General features: G+C 40.9%; 1 protein-coding gene across 1 annotated transcript; it reads right to left on the reverse strand.

Annotated features, from left to right (window-relative positions):
- Nucleotides 1–12,457: 12,457 nt before the first annotated feature.
- On the reverse strand, nucleotides 12,458–17,542 carry LOC147437469 (uncharacterized). The gene is made up of 3 exons (XM_086486564.1): nucleotides 17,396–17,542; nucleotides 13,106–13,141; nucleotides 12,458–13,000 (listed from the first exon to the last, which is right to left on the reverse strand). The coding sequence occupies exons 1-3, from the start codon at nucleotides 17,540–17,542 to the stop codon at nucleotides 12,458–12,460; spliced, it is 726 nt and encodes a 241-aa protein (XP_086342690.1).
- Between the last annotated feature and the right edge of the window lie 1,683 nt (nucleotides 17,543–19,225).

Genomic DNA, 19,225 nt, shown 5'->3' on the forward strand with positions numbered 1-19,225 from the left:
TGAAAATAAAATTGTGAAAGAAAATTTGCCCCCCTCATTTGTTTGTCGGAAAGCTTGGTTTGCGTCTTGAAGTACTTGAGACTTTGGTGGTATGTTCGTAAAATGAATGGAGTCCCCAATCAATAGTGCTTCCATGTGTCTAGGACATGTAGAACATCTAAAAGCTCTTTCTCATAAATGCCCAAGACCCGTTCATCCGTATTGAGCCTTTGGCTCTCATATGCTATGGCATGCCCTTCTTGAAGCAAGACTGCTCCAAGGTAATCACCACAAGCGTCACATTGGACCTCAAATGGCTTTGAGAGATCTGGAAGCATGAGAACTGGTTGACAAGTAAGCTTCTCTTTGAGCTTGCCAAAATCTTTTTGCTCCTTAGTAGTCCATGAATACTTAACGTTCTTCTTTGTTAAGTCATGTAATGGTCCTGCTATTTGAGAAAATTTTGCTATGAAGCGTCTATAGTATGCACACATACCAATAAAGCTTCTTAGCTCATGTAGATTCCTTGGATTAGGCCATGCTTTTATTACCTCTAACTTCGATGGATCCATACGGATATCATCTTGAGAGATAATATGACCTAAGTATTGAATCTCTTGAAGGAAAATTTCACTTTTCTTTTGGTTGAGAAAAAGCTTGTTCTCCCTCAATGCTTGAAAAATCACTTAGAGATGTTGCTTGTGTTCCTCCAAGGACTTGGATTAGATGATGATATCATCAAAGAACACTCCACTGAACTTGCGGCAGGGTCTAAATATTTTCTCCATCAAACGATTGAATGTGGCTAGTGCATTGGTCAAGCCAAAAGGCATGCCTAGATATTCATAAAGACCAAACATTGTACAAAACGTGGTCTTTATGATATCTTCATCCACTATCCTTTATTTAATGATAGCCACTTTTTAGGTCAATCCTACTGAAGTAGGTAGAGTCTTGTAGCTTATCGAATAGATCTTCTACCCGAGGCACATGGATCTGTTTTTGAATAGTGATATGGTTTAGTGCTTGAGTCCACACACATACGGTATGTACCATCTTTCTTTTGCACTAAAAGGACTGGAGAAAAAAAGGGACAGGAGCTAGGCCTCACCATCCCTTTGTCTACCAATTCTTGTACTTGACTCATGATCTCCTCTTGTTGAGCTTGGGAAACTCGATAAGGAGGCTTGTTAGGCGATGAGCTTCCTGGTAGGAGCTCAATTCGATGGTCATCATCCCCTAGTTTTGGAGGTAAGTCCATAGGGATATCATCGATGAAAACTTTCTTGGAATCCATTAAGAAAAGTAGACAAGTCTAACTCTTCTTGATTCCTACCATTTTCATTTGATAAACCATTAGCATCATTAGTGGATTCTTTGACAAAAATCATGTACGTAGAAATCGAGCTTTTCATTGACTTATCAAAAGCTGGTGAATTTACAAGTGGTATAGTACGACCAGACTCATTAGCATCTATATACATCTTCTTTCCCCTGTAGGTGAAGTAAATTCTCCTTTCAGGGAACTTCATGTTGGCAGCCAGGCGATCAAACCATGGTGCCCCTAGGATAGCATCCTCATGTTGGAGAGGAGAGATGAAAAAGTCTTCTTTGTCGACATAGCTTTTGACATGAAGCCTCAATTTCCCAATCAAGGGAGTAACGGAGGCTTGCTGTCCCTTGAAAGCTGTGTTACCCGTTATAACATCTTCCATCTCAAAAGATTGAATGCCCAACTTGGTGACCAACTCCGTTGATATGAGGTTGTAAGTAGAGCCAGGGTCAAACAAGATGAAGGCATAATGCTCCCTTACGTTTCCCCAAGCATAGAATAGAGATGATCCTTTGCAATGAGCATCCTCTTTTGGAGCTTCGATGGTGGAAGCCCTAGGAGTCTCATTGCGAGCATTTTTCTTGGGGCAAGAATGATAGCCATGTCCTTGCTCCCCACACTTAAAACACTTATGGTCCTTGCGAAAAGCTTCAAGCTCTTCATGAGAGAGTTTGTTTTTACCTTTGTGAAATTCCTTCTCCTTGGACCTATTGTTGTTGTAGGAAGCGCCTTGGGAAGAATTTTGGGCATTGGTTTTTCCCTTTGCATCATTTTTGTCTTTGTTTTCCATGAGTTTGACATTCCATCTAGCCCCTTCTTGGAAATTGATGCGGGAAGCAACCATGGTATGGTGGATTACTTCGGTGATAGAACCAGGCCATTGGGAGTTGACATACTCGGCCATTTCTTCAGGTAATCCCGCACAAAATTGGTGCTTTTGCTCGGCAAAGTCTATATTTTGGAAGACAGTAGCCTTGAGATGTAAATTCCAAAACTTTTCCACATATTTACGATAGACTCATGTGAGAGAAGCTTCAAACTACGCCATTTGGTAAGTACTTTATCCTTTGCATCGCTTGCAAGGAATTGCTTCATGATGGAAACTCGTAGAGTTTTCCATGTCTTTGGGGCTTCAGCATTGCCATGAACGCTAGCCCACTATTGATGAGCTGATTTTTGGAAGTGCATAGCTACATGGCATAGCTTGGAGGAGTCCTTGAAGCCCTCGTCTCCAAAGGCCGCATCAAATTGCTGGATGAAGGCCAATACTTTCTTGGTGGCACCAAAGGTGCGATCATAGGTGAGAAAAGATATACTCTTTCCTCCCTCTTTGAACTTCTTGAGCTTTTGTGATCTTCACCGTAGCTTTCATCGGGACAAGAGGAAGGTGAAGAAGAAGGATGTTGGACGGATAAGCCGCGACGGACGTCAGCATAGCGAGAACTCACCTAACATATAATTGTCAACTGAGGACGGAGCTCGACCCGCATGCGCGTGGAAGCAAGCAAAGGGTGTCAACCTCTACTTGACCGACTAATGACTACTTCCTACAGAGATATCAAATCTACATGCCATCGGTTCTGTGAATGTGAGAGTCTCCTATGATGCTACCACAAGCCAAAAGCCCATTAGACGTTCTCGAAACGTTACGAAACTTGAGGGATATCCTATCAACACCAATAGGCCACTCTCCCTAAAGTCCGTGACCAAAAAAACCTACCCAATACCCTCCGTGCAGAAAACGCGTAGGATGTCTGGCCGGTTTTTGCAGGTCGACGTTTCCAAAAACTAAAGTGCCTAATGTGTAGCTCTACTCGCTCTGATCGTGTGGATATGCTGAAATGCAAAAACGGACAACAGTTACTCATCGAAACTCCAAAAGTAGCTCGCGGGTGAATCTGCCGAAACACAGACGAACGCGCGTGATGTAAGCATCAACGCGTAGCTCTCCTCGTGGGCAACACACTGTTGCTCTCAGTTTGCAATTCCGACCACCATAGATCCTGTAGCACACACACACACACACACACTCTCACTCTCTCGCAGTCTCCCAACGACACAGAAGATCAGATTATTAGAAGTCTCTTTACAAAGCTTTAGGTTTTGATTTATATACTAAACCTTAGAAAACCTAATGTTCGACCAAAATGACCTGATTTGTCCCTAGGCTTCTATAGAGCTTAATTACAACACTGTGAGCTGGCTTTGCTCATCCAACAAGCAACTCTGGCCAAAATACAATTGCCGACTTAAAATATGAAGTTCCCGTAAACATTACAAAAGTGGCCGTAATGGCTCAAAATAATAATAACGGGATATTTGATGATGTCCATGAGCTTGTATCTTCACATTACAACATCCATCTTCGTCTTCATCACTTCATCAGCATATTTATTTGGAATCTTTAGAGAATCTTTGAGGAATCTTCATGGAATCTTAGTGGAAGCGTTGTTAAAAGGTTGACCTGTCAACACTGAGGACGGAGCTCGACCCCCGTAGGCGCGTGGAAACAAGCAAAGGGTGTCAACCTCTACTCGACCGACTAATGACTACTTCCTACAGAGATATCAAATCTACATGCCATCGATTTTGTGAATGTGAGAGTCTCTTATGATGCTACCGCAAGCCAAAAGCCCATTAGACATTCTCGAAACGTTACAAAACTTGAGGGATATCCTATCAACACCAATAGGCCACTCTCCCTAAGGTCCGTGACCAGAAAAACCTACCCAATATCCTCCGTGTAGAAAACGTGTAGGATGTCTAGCCGGCTTTTGCAGGTCGACATTTCCAAAAACTGAAGTACCTAATGTGTAGCTCTACTTGCTCTGATCGCGTGGATATGCTGAAATGCAAAAACGGACAACAGTTACTCACCGAAACTCCAAAAGTAGCTCGCGGGTGAATCTGCCAAAACACAGACGAACGCGCGTGATGTAAGCATCAATGCATAGCTCTCCTCGTGGGCAACACACTGTTGCTCTCCGTTTGCGATTCCGACCACTGTAGCTCCTGTAGCACACACACACACTCTCTCACTCTCTTGCAGTCTTCCAACGACACAGAAGATCAGATTATTAGAAGTCTCTTCACAAAGCTTTAGGTTTTGGTTTATATACTAAACCTTAGAAAACCTAATGTCCGACCAAAATGACATGATTTGTCCCTAGGCTTCTATAGAGCTTAATTACAACACTGTGAGCTGGCTTTGCTCATTCAACAAGTATCTCTTGCCAAAATACAATTGCCAACTTAAAATATGAAGTTCCCGTAAACATTACAAAAGTGTCCGTAATGGCTCAAAATAATAATAACGGGATATTTGATGATGTCCATGAGCTTGTATCTTCACATTACAGCATCCATCTTCGTCTTCATCACTTCATCAACATCTTTATTTAGAATCTTTAGAGAATCTTTGAGGAATCTTCATGGAATCTTAGTGGAAGCGTTGTTAAAAGGTTGACCTGTCAACAAAGGAGAAGAGGGTGACCTCTTTCTTGACCTTTCCTTCCTTTGTTTCCTCTCTTCCCTTTCGGAGTAACAAGGAGGACTATGTGTTGACCGTTTTCTCATGGGAGGAGTTGACGATCGTTTAGACCGCCATCTTCGTGGAGCCACATCTTCATAGGAACTTAGGGATTCATTACTTTATTGTTCTTTGGATTCCTCCTCTCATATGGGAGAGAGTCTTCTTTTGGGGGTCTCATCAAGAGGCCTCCTAAACTCTCTCTCCTATTGGAGAGGAAGGGAAATCCCATAAGCACGAAATTGTTGGGTAACTTCGGCTTGCAAAGTAGGGTTGCCCATAGCTTGATGCAACCTAGTAACAAGATAATTGATAAACATGGGGGCATCATCATTAGCACCTTCATGTGCAAAATCAAAGTTATCAATGTTCATTCTATCTTTTTGGGCTCATGAGGAATGCTTGGCGGTTCGATAAGGTCAACTAACACACCTATGTCAATGACGTTATCATTCTGTCCTAGCTGTTTTTGTAAACGACTAACATCAAAAACAGGATGTACTCGTGAGTGCTCTGGGAGAGCTAACTTATAGGCCACTTGACCTATACGTTTGAGAATGGTAAACGGTCCACAATAGCGTGGTGAAAGTTTAGCAACTTTTCCCGTCTTCAGACTTTCTGAATGCTTCGAAACTTTGAGGAAAACCTTGTCTCCTTCTTCAAAAGTAGCAAGACGACGATGCTCATCTGTGTACTTCTTATATCGATCTTGAGCTTGCTTAACATTCTGTTGAGCAACTCGAAGCATGTCAAAATGGTCTTGGAGAAAATCCTTCACTTGTTGTATCTTCTCCTTAGCCAACCCCACCCGTAACGGGTGATCTAGGTTGAAAAGCATATAAAAGCATAAATGGACTAAACCCTGTAGTCACATGCTTTGAACTATTATAAACAAATTCCAATATAGGTAAGTAGTCTTCCCAATTGGTTTGCTTCTTGCTAACGTACGCTCGTAGCATATCCTCTAGCACTTGATTAACTCTTTTTGTTTGATCATCCATTTTTGGATGATCAGACGTCCTTAGATTAAGTTTAGTTTCAACTTTTGGAACACAGCTCTCTAGAAGTGATTATCAAACTTTCGATCTCTGTCACTAATGATACTAGCTAGAAGACCGTAGAATTTATATATATGCTCTACAAATAGACGTGCTAATTTCGGTGGCTTATTAACCGTAGTCTTAGTGCAAATGAATCGACCCATGTTTGTGAGACGGTCTACAATTACCCAATGGCATCATGGCCATGATCTGCAATAGGTAGTCCTACTACAAAATCCATAGAGATACTCTGTCACTTACCTTGTGGAATATCTAAAGGATGTAAAAGGCCACCTACCTTGAGATGCCTTGCCTTATTAACTTGGCACTATTGGCAGTTTAGTACGTACTCTTGAACATCATGATGTAATCCCGACCAATAAAATTGCTGTCGAACTAAGACATACGTCTTACAAATACCTGGATGACCAGCACTTGTACTATCGTAACACTCAAATAAGATTTGGCGCCTAGTGTCTGAGTCCTTTGGCACACATACTCTACCTTTGTGGAGTAAGTAGCCATCATCAATGGAAAAATTCTTCCATTGCTTAAGCTCTTCCTGAGTAGGGGTGGAGCTCTGTGTGTTGGAGTTTCTATTTGCGCATGCAGAGACATGTTGATCTGGCTGTTTAGAGACATGTGAGTGTGAGGGATCCCTTTTTAAAATTGCACTCCACACTTTAGCATATGATTGATCTTGTGCACACTTGCCATGTAATGACTCCAAAAATCCACTCTTTAGTTCCGTGAAAGCAAGTGAATTAATCTGAGGCATGCGACTTAGTGCATCCGCTACTACATTATATCGCCCCTTGCGATATCATAGCTTACAATCATAATCTTGAAGGATTTCTGCCCATCTAGCTTTATGGCTCTTCAAGTCAGTTTGAGTAGTAAACCATTTGATACTCTCATGGTCAAAAACTACTTCAAACTCGGCGCCATATAAATAGTGTCACCACTTTCGTAAAGCGTGAATTATGGCATAGAGCTCTCTCTCATAAACATAATAATTTTGTTGAGCTCTATCTAACTTTTTACTTTCAAAGGCTATAGGTCTTCCCTCCTAGAGAAGTACCACACCAATGGCTTTATCATTGGCATCGGTCTCTACCACAAACAGCTTAAGTGGGTTGATGATTGCTAGGATGGGAGCAGTGGCTATAGCTACCTTGAGCTATTCAAAACTGCGTTTTTGGGCTTCCTCCCAAGAAAAGGTCTTATCTTTTGCTTTAAGTTGATCCGTCATAGGAACAATGATTTTGGCATAGTCACGGATATACTGTCGATAAAATCCAGCCATGCCTAAAAATACTTGAAGCTCCTCAACTGTGTTGGGATGTGGCCATCGAAGAATGGCAGTGACCTTGTCAGTGTCCATCTTGATGCCAGAATAAGAGATCACATGACCGAGGTAATGTATCTCTGTTTTAAAGAAATTGCAGTTGTTTTGCTTAGCATACAACACGTGAGCTCGTAGCTGTTTGAACACTAATCGTAAGTGTTCTATGTGTTCATCTTCAGTCTTACTGTAAATGAGAATGTCATCAAGGAAAACCACAACAAATTTTCCAAGATAGGGACGTAAAACACTATCCATGAGTGTCATATATGTAGTTGGAGCATTGGTTAGACCAAAAGGCATAACCAAAAATTCAAAATGTCCGAACTGTGTTCTAAAGGTAGTTTTGGAGATATCTTGTAAAAGGATACGTACCTGATGGTATTCTGAATGAAGATCTATCTTTGTATAGTATCTTGCCCCATGGAGTTGATCAAACAACTCATCTACTCTTGGTAGAGGATACTTGTTCTTGATGGTTATGGCGTTTAATCCGCGATAATCTACGCACATGCGCATAGTACCATCTTTCTTTTTTACCAATAGAATTGGTGATGCCCAAGGTGAAGTGCTAGGTCTAATGAAACCACGGGCGAGGTAGTCAGTCAACTGACTCTCAACCTCCTTGGCTTCTTTATCACTCATACGATAAGGTGGTTTACTCATCGGTTTAGTGCCTGGCAAGACATCTATGCCATGCTACACATCACGTGTAGGGGGTAAACCTGGTGGTAAATCACTTGAGAACACATCACTATACTCTGTGAGTAAGTGAGTCAACTTTTGCCGTGCAAAAGGAGAAAGTAAACTAGAGTTATGTTGGGATGGAGAATCTTGTAATTCCTGTAATGTTTGTTTTACAACAGTTGCACGTTGCTCTATAGAATTAAAATTGAGAGAACTTTTCTCGTTAGATTGGTTAACACTTTGTTTATCAGTAGAATTCATTGCACTTTGCATACCATTACTAGAATTCATCGCACTTTGCTCTTGAGAATTCACAAGACTTGGAGACAAGCAGTAACACAAATAGACTTCTATTAAATCTTCTTTAGGCAAAATAGAAAGCTTGGCTGTACATATAAGAGGTGTAGATGGTATATTTTTCTCACCAAGCAAAAGTACATGTTTACCATTGGCCATAAATGATAAGGGGTTGTGTTCATAACTAGTGTGCAATGTGTTTCTAAACCATGCAGTCACTCCCATCCTAAAACTACATCAGCACGGTCTATGTTCATAACTTGGAAGTCAAGGGTCATCGTATGATCTTGAATAATAAGCTCAACCCCTTGAACTACCGTGTCCCATACTTCTTTATCATTCCTAGACATCTGCTCCACCACATACTTGTGAGAGTAGGGAGTCTATGTAAGCTTCAATTTTTTGACTAGCTTATAGTTCAAGAAGTTATGAGTTGCACCATCATCCACTAAAATACAAACACGTTGTCTGTTAATAGTGCCATGCATGAGAATCAAACCATGGGGGCCAAAGGTGGGTTGCCACATTGAAGCATGCACACAATACTTGTGCTTTTCTTCCATATGAAGAACCTCTACAACACAATATTTAGGAGATGAATTTAATGTGAGGCGTTGCACCGTGTGCATGGTCTTTTCTTTGCCTTGCAAAAGAGGACAATCTTTCTTGTTATGTTGGTCCTAAAGACATTTAAAACACAAATTGTGTTTCTTCGCACGTTCAAAATCGGCAGTGTTGAGAGACCCACGTGGAGTATATCGTGAATGCTTAGGCTTCTTAACCTCTTGTGGGTGTGGAGAGGTAGATTGTCTCTTATTCCTCTTGGAACGTGTGGGAGATCTACCTCGCCATTGGCTCTCAGCCACATTGCTCTTAGCAAAATTATTTTTAGTGTAGGGAACATTTCCTTTCCTCTCTTGGTCATCATCATATCTTTGGGCATGACTGATGGTTTCTTCCAAAGTTTTTGGATGTTGGGGTCTTTGACATAAAGACGATAGTCTTTGTTAAGACCCTATTAAAACCCCGTATCTTTTGGAATTCATCTAGACGTTCTAGTTTTAATATGCATCCCATGCTCTTATCTTCTTCATTGGAGTCCAAAAACTCTTTGGAGAAAGAAGCTTGAAACACAGCTCAAGACGGAGGGCGAGCATCTATTGGAAATGTCGTCCACCACTTATAGGCCTTGCCTTTAAGAGATAGACTTGTTTCCACAGCCGTCTTTATATATGGGGTGTGTCTCAATCGATGAATATCACTCCATTTGTGTAAGAACGTATTGACCGCATCCTTATTGCGATCACTCTCTTCCCCGTGAAATTCAGGAATGGTGATATTCTTAAGTAATGCATTGCCACCTTCTGCATCTTCTGCAGCATTTATCTCTTGGATTTCTTGAGTCGTGCGAGCTTGGTTCCCTTGAACTGTGCCACTTGTGGCTTCCTGAGTCGTCTGTGAATTCATAAATTTCACAAGTAACTCCGTAAGATTGGTAACATTTGCATTAAGTGCAGAGAGGTTGCGTTCAAGTACGCTTTGGCGATTTTTCAAAGTCTTGAAAGCAACCATATCTACAAGGCCATGATCTCTTAGATCATTGTCATCATGCATATTAGTGTCAGCCGCACCCGTGGTGCCTTGATTTTGATCTACGTGCTCAAAATCAAACGTGTGTGTAGGTGGGATATCCTCAGTGGCCATGGTAAACACACACTAATGCAAAGGGAGAAAAAAAAAACGACAACTTGTACCTTGTGAAATTGAAGTCTTTTTGTTTTGTATGCTCCGCGATTGGCGTTGCATGCGAACCTCGCCTTGCGGAAATTTGAGCGTTTCACTTGTCGTTCATTGTAAGAACACCTTTGTTAATTCTTCACAAAAACCCGTCATTTTTGTGAAAGCTTTTGTTCACTTTGAAGCTATCTCCTTGAGGAAATTTTTATTTTTGGAGGAAAACTTGCATTCCTCCAAGAAGTGAAAAGGAAGGGTGAAGCTATTTCCTTAAAGTTTAAAGCTTTCCCTTTACTTCTAGTTTTCCTTTCAACACAAGTAGTCTATCTTTCCTTGTTATACACAACAAGGGTCAATAGCTTGATGGTAAAGTGTTGGCCTCTTATCCTCGGGGGTGGGTTCAACCCTCCTTCATGCAAGGGTTAAGCGGGCCTTCTTACGCGCACAACCAACGTAAGCCTTCGAAGCCTTGGTACCGTCGAGTTGTCGATCGAGTTTGCCTTAGTCGCCCACCTTGGAGGGCGTAGATGGGGCGATCGCAATTGGTTGTCGCTGTCTGTTCGCACGCTGTGCACATGAAAGCGTGTCCCTATCTTCTTTTGCTGCGTCACAACAAAGACGTCGCTATCTGCGGAACGTGGGAGAGAAGCAGAATGTTACACGCACATGCAACCCGCTTTTTGCCTCCTCCCAAAAATAGCTCGGACACCAGTGAAAGGGCGGTGGTAATGCGTGTGTTAGTCTCCACCCAATCGTGCTATCTTATAGCCTCCCCCTATCGTACACACTGTGCGGTCGTACCGGTGGTCTTGCCCATACGACCCATGTCTTTACACTCTCTCTCTCTTTCTCTCTCTTGTATTATTTAATTATTTCATTTGGACACGTGTCCTCTTTTTCCTCTTTGAGAGAAAGAACTTAATTTATTTTTTTAATGTATCTAAATTCTTATTGGACCCCTTTAAAACCTATCCAATAGGATTCAAACACATCATGAGGACAACATGTGGAGGATCATTTGAACATGTGTCTTTTATGCTTATTAAGTCATTTGGTTTGAATTGATTACTTCAATCACTTATTCAATCAAACATGGGTTTATCTTTGAATTGAACACTTTAAGAACCTTAGTCATTTAAGCATGTGAGAAGCACCCCAAGCTTTTGGGCAAGGTTCCCACTAACACTTAGCAAGTCGACAAGCACCTCATGCTTGGGTAGGATTCCCACCTCAAGATCAGTCCGAACTTGCTCAAGGTCAAATGACTTTTTAACACTAACTTTTGGAGGTCTTTAATGAAGATAACCCCAGTCTTTAAGCTCCATTAGGTAGCATTGCTCTTTAACAAACCATCTCTCATTTGGACCCCTTTAACCTTGGCCTTGTGTTGAGACAGATCCATAAGCACATGTCTATATTCTAACCCCTGTTCTCGTTTATTCTCCCACATTAAATGATCAATTTAAAATGAGAAAATCATTTGGGTTGGTTAAATAATAGATTTTATGACATCCATAATCTCCAAGATTCATCATGGCAAATCTTGTTGGGCAATCAAGCAACAAAAGTTCATCATTAACAGTACTCAAGAACAAACTCACCTTGCTTGACAAAGAGGAAGCCATCACTTGTTGAATCCTTTAGAACATATTGGCTTTCTAAATATATTTAAGCTGACACCCAAGCTTATATTTATAGACAATCGACACACTCACATATATACGTTGAAACTCTATCAATGTTACTCTAGTTGCAAGTATACCTTGGAGAAAACCAGACTGGTCTGGGACTCAACTAGTATCAATTCCTCCTCTCTTCTCTCTACCTTTATCTTTCAAAATCTTTCTCAATTTATCTTCTTCTCTACACTCTTTAACTCTATTTGCCCCCCTTTCTCTCTCCGCTTCCACTATTCCTATACCTCTATCATCTCTTTCCCTATCTCTCTCCTGCCATTTCTCTCTCTCTCTCTCTCTCTCTCTCTCTCTCTCTCTCTCTCTCTCCCCCCTACCGTTTTGTCACTCTCCCTCTCTCTTCTTCTATACATCTTCTATCTCCCCTCTCTCTCTCTCTCTCTCTCTATGTATCTCCTATTTTCCCCTCATCTCTCTCTCTCTCTCTACCTATTTCCCCCTCATCTCTATCTATCTTTCCGCCTATTTTTCCCTCACCTCTCTCTCATCTCTCTCCCTATGTTCCCCTTTCTCTCTCTCTTTTTCTATCCCTCCCCCTCTTTGCTATCTCAATATCTCCCTCTCTATCCCCCTCCCTCAAAGCCTCTCTCTCTCTCTCTCTCTCTCTATCCATTACTCTCTCTATCTATCTATCTATTTTCCCTCATCTCTCTCTATCTCTTTCTCTATCTATCTACCTATTTTCCCCTCATCTCTCTCTATCTAGCGCTCACTTGCAACAAAAGCAAGTGAGAGAGAGGGGGATGGAGGGAGGGTGAAAGAGAGGGAGAGAGATTGCGATAAAATAATCATAGTTGTAATCACTTGCAATAAATAGTGTTACTCCGAGTTGTGGCCGATTATGCGATCATATGCTGCTGATATAATTGCCAATATCTTCAGGCGGTTCAAAGCTGATAATTTGAGATTGCTTATGTCAAGTATCTTGAGACAGGTTTCAACATAGTGACCCATTCTCTTGGTCACTTGTGGGAGGATGATGTAGACACAATATCCATTGATTTGAATGTGAGGTTGCACATATTTATCCAGAGGGGCTTTGTCGTAACCACTTAGTTTAACTCCAATTGCAAACACTGGGCGACCTTGTTTGTAGTAGCCAATCATACCAATAAGCTGTGAATCTTGTATAGCATCGTAAATCTCCTTAGGCTCAATCAGGCTTGAGAGTATATTTTCAATAACATTATTTGCTCGCCAATGCAAACAATCGATAAGCATCTTGAAGGATTTCGAGATGTTTCCATCAAGCGCTTTTAGAAATCTTCCTAGTGTTTTATTGGGGTACCCCTGATGTAGATTCCTAAGTCCTAGCTTCAGCTCTTGATCATCTGCAACAGCTTCCTCAACAAGAGCATGTAGCTGTTGAACGGAGGGAGAGATAGTAAGTCAAAAGCTAATAAGTGCCTTCAACAAAGGGCACAGATCGTCTGCATCCGCGTGAGATCATAGATGGACAAGTATTACCTGTGATTTGGTGGAGAGGATAGGGTCCGTGTGCACCTACAACATAGGAAAATACTGCATAGAACGACACAGAAATGGATGATTCACGGGGGGTTCTACAGGCATAAGACTTCAGGATGATCTTTACAACGAGCAGAAGCTCGTAATGAAGAAACCGCGCAAAAATACTGGCCTCATCACCCGGCCTCCCTGAGAGCAAGCAAAATCTCGCATATGAAGCTGATTAGGCAGAAAAGTGCTCTTTGCCCAATGCCGATCTTGATTAGTACTGATGAGTGGTATTCTCTGACAAGATCGCTCGTAGCTATGGAGGAGTCGAATCTGGTATGTGCGTAGCTTAGGAGAAGCAAATGTCCTGGCCGTCTAGAAAACAATGGGGGAAATAGACAAACGACAGACACGAGAAGGGACAAACCGGCACAGAACGAATGGAAAAATTCTGGCCAATGGTGAGAGGGGCATGTTTAAGGTTGCAAGAGAAAGAGAGCGACATTTTGGGCAACGAAACGTTTCACCATAGCCAAGATGCTTTGATGTTCTACTGCCCAAGTTAGCGCTAGAGCTCAATGCGAGAGAAAGGTAACGCTCAGTGCGAGAGAGAGGTAGCGCTCAATGCGAATACGATCTCATATGTTCCCTCTTGTTCTACTGCCAAGCTAGCACTAGCGCTCTGTGTGTGTGTGTGTGTGTGTGTGAGAGAGAGAGAGAGAGAGAGAGAGAGAGAGAGAGAGATTTAGGTTCCAACTTACAGGGGCTTATGGTTTAATGAAGGTGGGAATATGGATCAACAGCAGCTCATTTGACGTCTTGGAAGGCGATACAGCAGCTTGTTATTACAAGGCCTAAGATTTGTTCTATGCTTGCCCAGAGAAGCAAAAGAACCTCACACCTACAAAGGTTGCTTCAGCTGGTTTGCTATACCCTTCCACATGCAAGAAAGCTTGTGCTGAATACAAGAATAACTGTAGGCTAACTTGGGTGAAGCATTTTGATCATCAGTACTCACCATAAGATTTAGAAATTTTCTCATGTAGCAAAACAATGTCTTTGTCAATGTTTTCTATACAATGCATAACATCATGAGCTTTTGCTTGAGAGGCACCACATAACTAGCTAGGTACAATTGGGGGTAGAGGACCACCAACCCCCCCACCGGACTGGCGGTCCCCTACCCCAATCATACCTAGCTAGGTATGCGGTGCCTCCCTCACAAAAGCTCACAATGTTGAGGTAAGTCACAATGTGGGAATTATTGTGAGAACTTGTCCAAAACTTCTTGTGACTGTGCAAAGAAGCATGTAAACCGTTTCTTGGATGAGGAAAACACAAGAAGTGGCCCTGTTACACTTCTCGATCCTTCTACTTTCAAGAATCCATGATTTGAGGTTTCAAGTGGTTTTCTTGGTATGCTTCAAATCAAGGGAATCTCCTTGCTTGCATACTAGTAGATGATTGAGAGAAGTGACTGTTTGAAAGGTCTTCTACCTTGATTGGAGATTTTTTGATGACCCTTAAATTGGTGTTATTGTCCAAAGCTCATAATGTATATCTGTCTCACAAAAAGTATCCACAGTATATGTATTGTTCCAATTTCATAGAAACTATCTTTGATAAACCAAAAGTACTTGAATAAGTTATGTGCCTTTGTGCCCGTTGATTGAGAGAGAGAGAGAGAGAGAGAGAGAGAGAGAGGGTGATGTAATTTTTGGAGCGAGATAGAGACCGTGAGTGAGATAATTAAGAGAGAGAGAACGTGAAGATTAGGGCATTTTAGTAATGGAAAAGTGTAATTATTGAGAGAATTTAAATGATTGGGGTGGGCTTGTGAAAGCCTCTAGCTGTCAAGCATGCATATGCACTATGACCCCTCATTTATGCTACTATCGACAATTTATTAGCGCTCAATGCATTAAATCTTTTTGATATTTGCAAGAAAAAGTTAGCAGAGGAGCTTAAAAAAAAAAAAAGAGTGCTAGCACTCGTTGGTGCTTTTTGCAAGTTAGAGATGTAGGAAGGGAGGGTGGGAGGTACCTATATAAAGGCATGGATTGCTTAAGTTTTTTTGAACTTTGTGATTGTTTTCGTGATGATCACCGACAGTTGAACGTACGTTCTCTCTCTCTCGTGCATGAGAGAGAGAGAGAGAGAGAGAGAGAGAGAGAGAGAGAGAGAGAGAGAGAGAGAGAGAGAGAGAGAGAGAGAGAGAGAGAGAGAGGTTGGCGTTATTATTGGAGTGAGATAGAGACAGTGAGTAAGATAATTAAGAGAGAGAGAGAATGTGAAGATTGGATCATTTTAGCATTGGAAAAGTGTAATTATTGAGAGAATTTAAATGATTGGGGTGCGCTTGTCAGAGTCTCCAGCTGTCAAGCATGCATATGCACCATGGCCCCACATTTATGCTATTATCCACAATTTACCAAAAAAAAAGGCAATGCCCCTTGATTGGTAATAGTATAAATATCTTATATTTGCCTTCCCATTTTGCAAATAATCCAAATTTTTTTTTAATTGAAAACTCTCAAAAACATGTATTTTGGTGATTAATCATAAACCTCATGTCGTCCTTGCTTGTCTAACCTCTCTCTCTCTCTCTCTCTCTCTCTCTCTCTCTCTCTCTCTCGTCATTTTCTTGAGCACAATCGCAGAAATCATTACACGGCACCCATAGGAGACAACTACTCTAGTTAGATAGCAGTAAAGCAGGTTTAGATGACCTTGCCCTAGTTCATTGTCGAGAATTGATATTAGAGAAATACTTAAAAAAACAATTTGAAACATGCAAACATGCATTATCTTTGACGGAGGGAGCTTTTTGCATAACATTATTCAATCCAACACAAAGTTAATAGAGAGAGTTTTTTTCAATAAATTTGCAAACCGATCTATTTTTCATGAAAAGCTTCCTCAAAAGCTCCCTTCAAAATCTCTCTCCGTTCCCTACTCCTGTTTTTGGACTAATAAAAGTTCACAATATCTAGGTTATTCATCTAAGATAATTCAAGAGTGTAAGCCAAATATAATTTGTGGAAAACAACCTAGTTATGGATGATAGCTAAGATGCAACCTAGTTTCCATGCTATGATGTTTTTGGACTAATTAAAGTTTAGAGTACCTAGGTTATACATCTAGGATGATTCAAAGTGTAAGCCAAATATAATTTGTGGAAAACAACCTTGTTTCGGATGGTAGCTAAGATGCAAGAAAGATAGAGATAGGGATAGAGAGAGCGAGAAAGAGAGAGATCAACAATAAATGTGAAACAATACGTCTTACATGATCATGCATCCACAAGTTGGTTGCCGAATTAATGAAGAAGCAAGCAAATGATGACCTTCAACACCTTTCTTGCACCAACTATGAGCTTTTATCGATAAGAAATGGATATGTACTTGTGGATGCTTACAACTTAGTTAGATGTAGATCATAACATGTGAATGTTAAATATTGTTAGAGCCCCTTAAAGGCATTCATAGGAGTAAGGGATTATCTATCATCACTCATACAATTTGGTGTCCCTCCCTCATTATCTCTTCATTGCTTTCCAATAGCTGGAGGGAACCCTCAAGAGATAAACAAGAAAGAGAGGATACAATGTGAAAAGGAGATGAATAGCGTTTGAAAATGACTTGTTCTTATAGGTGTAGGCGGTTGGGGTCCGCTATTTTAATCATATCTTCTTGTTCATAGCTCCAAAAGATAAAGTGTAAAGTTGTGGAGCAAGCTCAGCTAGTAAGCTACAACTCTTATGTTGACGACTTTTTCCAAATCGGAGAGGAAAAATTCATTGAGAAAGGATATCTTTCATGCACCATAGAGTCACACTTCGGCCCCCTTTGGTTAAAGTTCCATTTTCAAGATCAATAATACTTTAAAAATGGTGTAAAATAAAAGCTAGTGTCCGACTAAGATTTGAAGAGCTCATAGTAGGTATACATGAAAGTAAAACATGATAATTTAATTGAAAAAAAAGGAAAAATATTGTAGAATCACACTAGTTATAGGCTATAGACATGAGATTAAATTGGACTAGTCAAAAGGAAATCTCAATGCTTTTCCCCTCACATTGAAGAGGCACTATCGTTGAGTATTTGGGTAATTTTGAGCGATAAATTTCAAAAAATCACCTTTGAAATTAGTATATAGATGAGGTAGATAACTTAGTATCATAATTAACACACATGTACATTAGGGAAAAATTTTCCATGCATCTAAAATCCACAAAGTTAGGTTCATCACATCAGTTTCCATAATGCATATGCCACAACACAACATACAGTCCCTCTAAACCTGCACATCCTTCGGTATGTGCCACACTTTGATCTTTGCATTTTCAATCCTCATTAGGTCCACTGCCTCATTTTTTTTTTCATGAAGATCACCTAGCATGTTGTTCAAATTCTCTTCTACATCTTTTTCTACAACAAATTGTATCATTGTCATTTGTTCTTTTGAACACTTCGATTCTTTTCCCAGCAATAGGAACCTTTAGTTCTATCCCATCTAGCTCACACAAGGTGTAAGTAGATATCCCATGTACATGGTTTAGTACATATGATCCAAACCATCTTTTTGAGAACTTTCCCACAACATTATAATGGTTATCAAGATTTTTGTCTTCGTAGATCAAAACCCAATCACCGTTCTCAATTGCTTTTCTCCTAAGTGTTGGGTTTCCAAGCCCAAGAGATGTCTAGCTCGTGGGAACACTGCTTATCACATGCAGGCAGGTTCAGTTGGAGTTTTAGCTTGCATGGCAAGAAGCATTGCTTCATATGTAAGGTTAATTTTTACACAAAGATGAATTAAGTATAGCGTGTAATTTTCCTCTTGTTGTGTTGAATTCTCTCTCTCTCCCGTTTCTCTGTTGCTCGCCATCTCCAAAGCCATGGCTGCTCACCGCTACCACCCACCATAGCCTAGTTCCTTTCAACTGGTATTAGAGCCTATGCTCTTGGCCTTGGCTCAACTTGGCTCACGGGAGCAGCCCCTTACAGAGGGAGGAGGCATCATTGTCGACCTCCATCAAAACAAGCAATTTCTGCAACAACAGGGATCGCCCTGGCTTGAGAATCATTATTTGTCAAAGTAGCTTCTGCAAATTCGGCATATACGGCCTGCTGCGAGCCAGATACTCTCCTTACTACGTTTTTGCGCCATCTTTGTAGATTAGAGCTTGTTTTTCCCTTTGTGTTCACAGTTTAATAAGTGTCCAATCTCAATTAACCCCTTAAGCAAGAGGGATTCACACCCTGAACTATTTATAGGGGCTTAAGATGCTTGGAGTAAAGCGGGTAGAGAGAGAGTGTGTTGACTATAGGCACTGCTCTGAATGTTGTGGGTGAGGCTACTCAAGATAATTTGGGTACACTGTGGATCCAGAAGCCTCACAAAGGTCTTTTCTATGTCTTCCCCAAAAGCATTGATGAGCTAATCATCAATCTTGGGAAGTGGTCAAGGTGGTACAAGTTCATGTCACTTGGGTTTATAGTGTTTGGACTTTACCTCATGACGACACATGCAATCAAATACTTTTTTGATAGGACAGAGAATAACTCAATAGAGATGGATCCAATACTATATGTTGATCTGGAGAAGATGAAAAACATCCATAAGCCAACATTTTGATTCGAGAACAAAAAGGCACCTCAACATATGATGAACATCAAGCTCTACTTTGAGATTGCAGTACAAGTTTTCCAAACTATTTTTATATGTTCAGTGTCATAGATTTGTTATGTCTTTGTCTAGACAATCATATACTTTCTATCAAGCCTCTTTTTACATTATATGTTGTCAGTTATTGTCATGCTTGTCAGTTGTCATCATCCCAAAATTTTATACGGGTTATAGACACTGCCACACATAAGTGGTAAGACCTCCCAAAAGTATATCTGTTCTCACCCTATTTTTCCCGCTTCTCATGAGGTTACTGGGTACAACTGAAACCCAAGGTTTGGCAGTGAACCAAAAACTCCATCTATTGGTAGCTAATTTTTTGACCTACACCCTATCTATTCAAGGGGGGGTTCTACTATCATAGCACCAGGTTATGGATACACCAGAAGTCCTTGGTTGTGAGAGAACCTAAAACTCACGGTTGACGATTACACCAAAAAC

This window comes from Adiantum capillus-veneris, chromosome 17 (assembly GCF_014529385.1).
Source record: "Adiantum capillus-veneris isolate H3 chromosome 17, ASM1452938v2, whole genome shotgun sequence".
In the NCBI taxonomy this organism is placed as follows: domain Eukaryota; kingdom Viridiplantae; phylum Streptophyta; class Polypodiopsida; order Polypodiales; family Pteridaceae; genus Adiantum; species Adiantum capillus-veneris.

Coding starts and splice junctions, on each gene's coding strand:
- LOC147437469 (XM_086486564.1), bottom strand. CDS start 17,542: ATGATACAATTTGTTGTAGAAAAAGATGTAGAAGAGAATTTGAACAAC. Junction 13,142..17,395: donor ACATACCGAAGGATGTGCAG/GTTTAGAGGGAC, acceptor CCTATGTTGTAG/GTGCACACGGACCCTATCCT. Junction 13,001..13,105: donor TCCTCTCCACCAAATCACAG/GTAATACTTGTC, acceptor TCCGTTCAACAG/CTACATGCTCTTGTTGAGGA.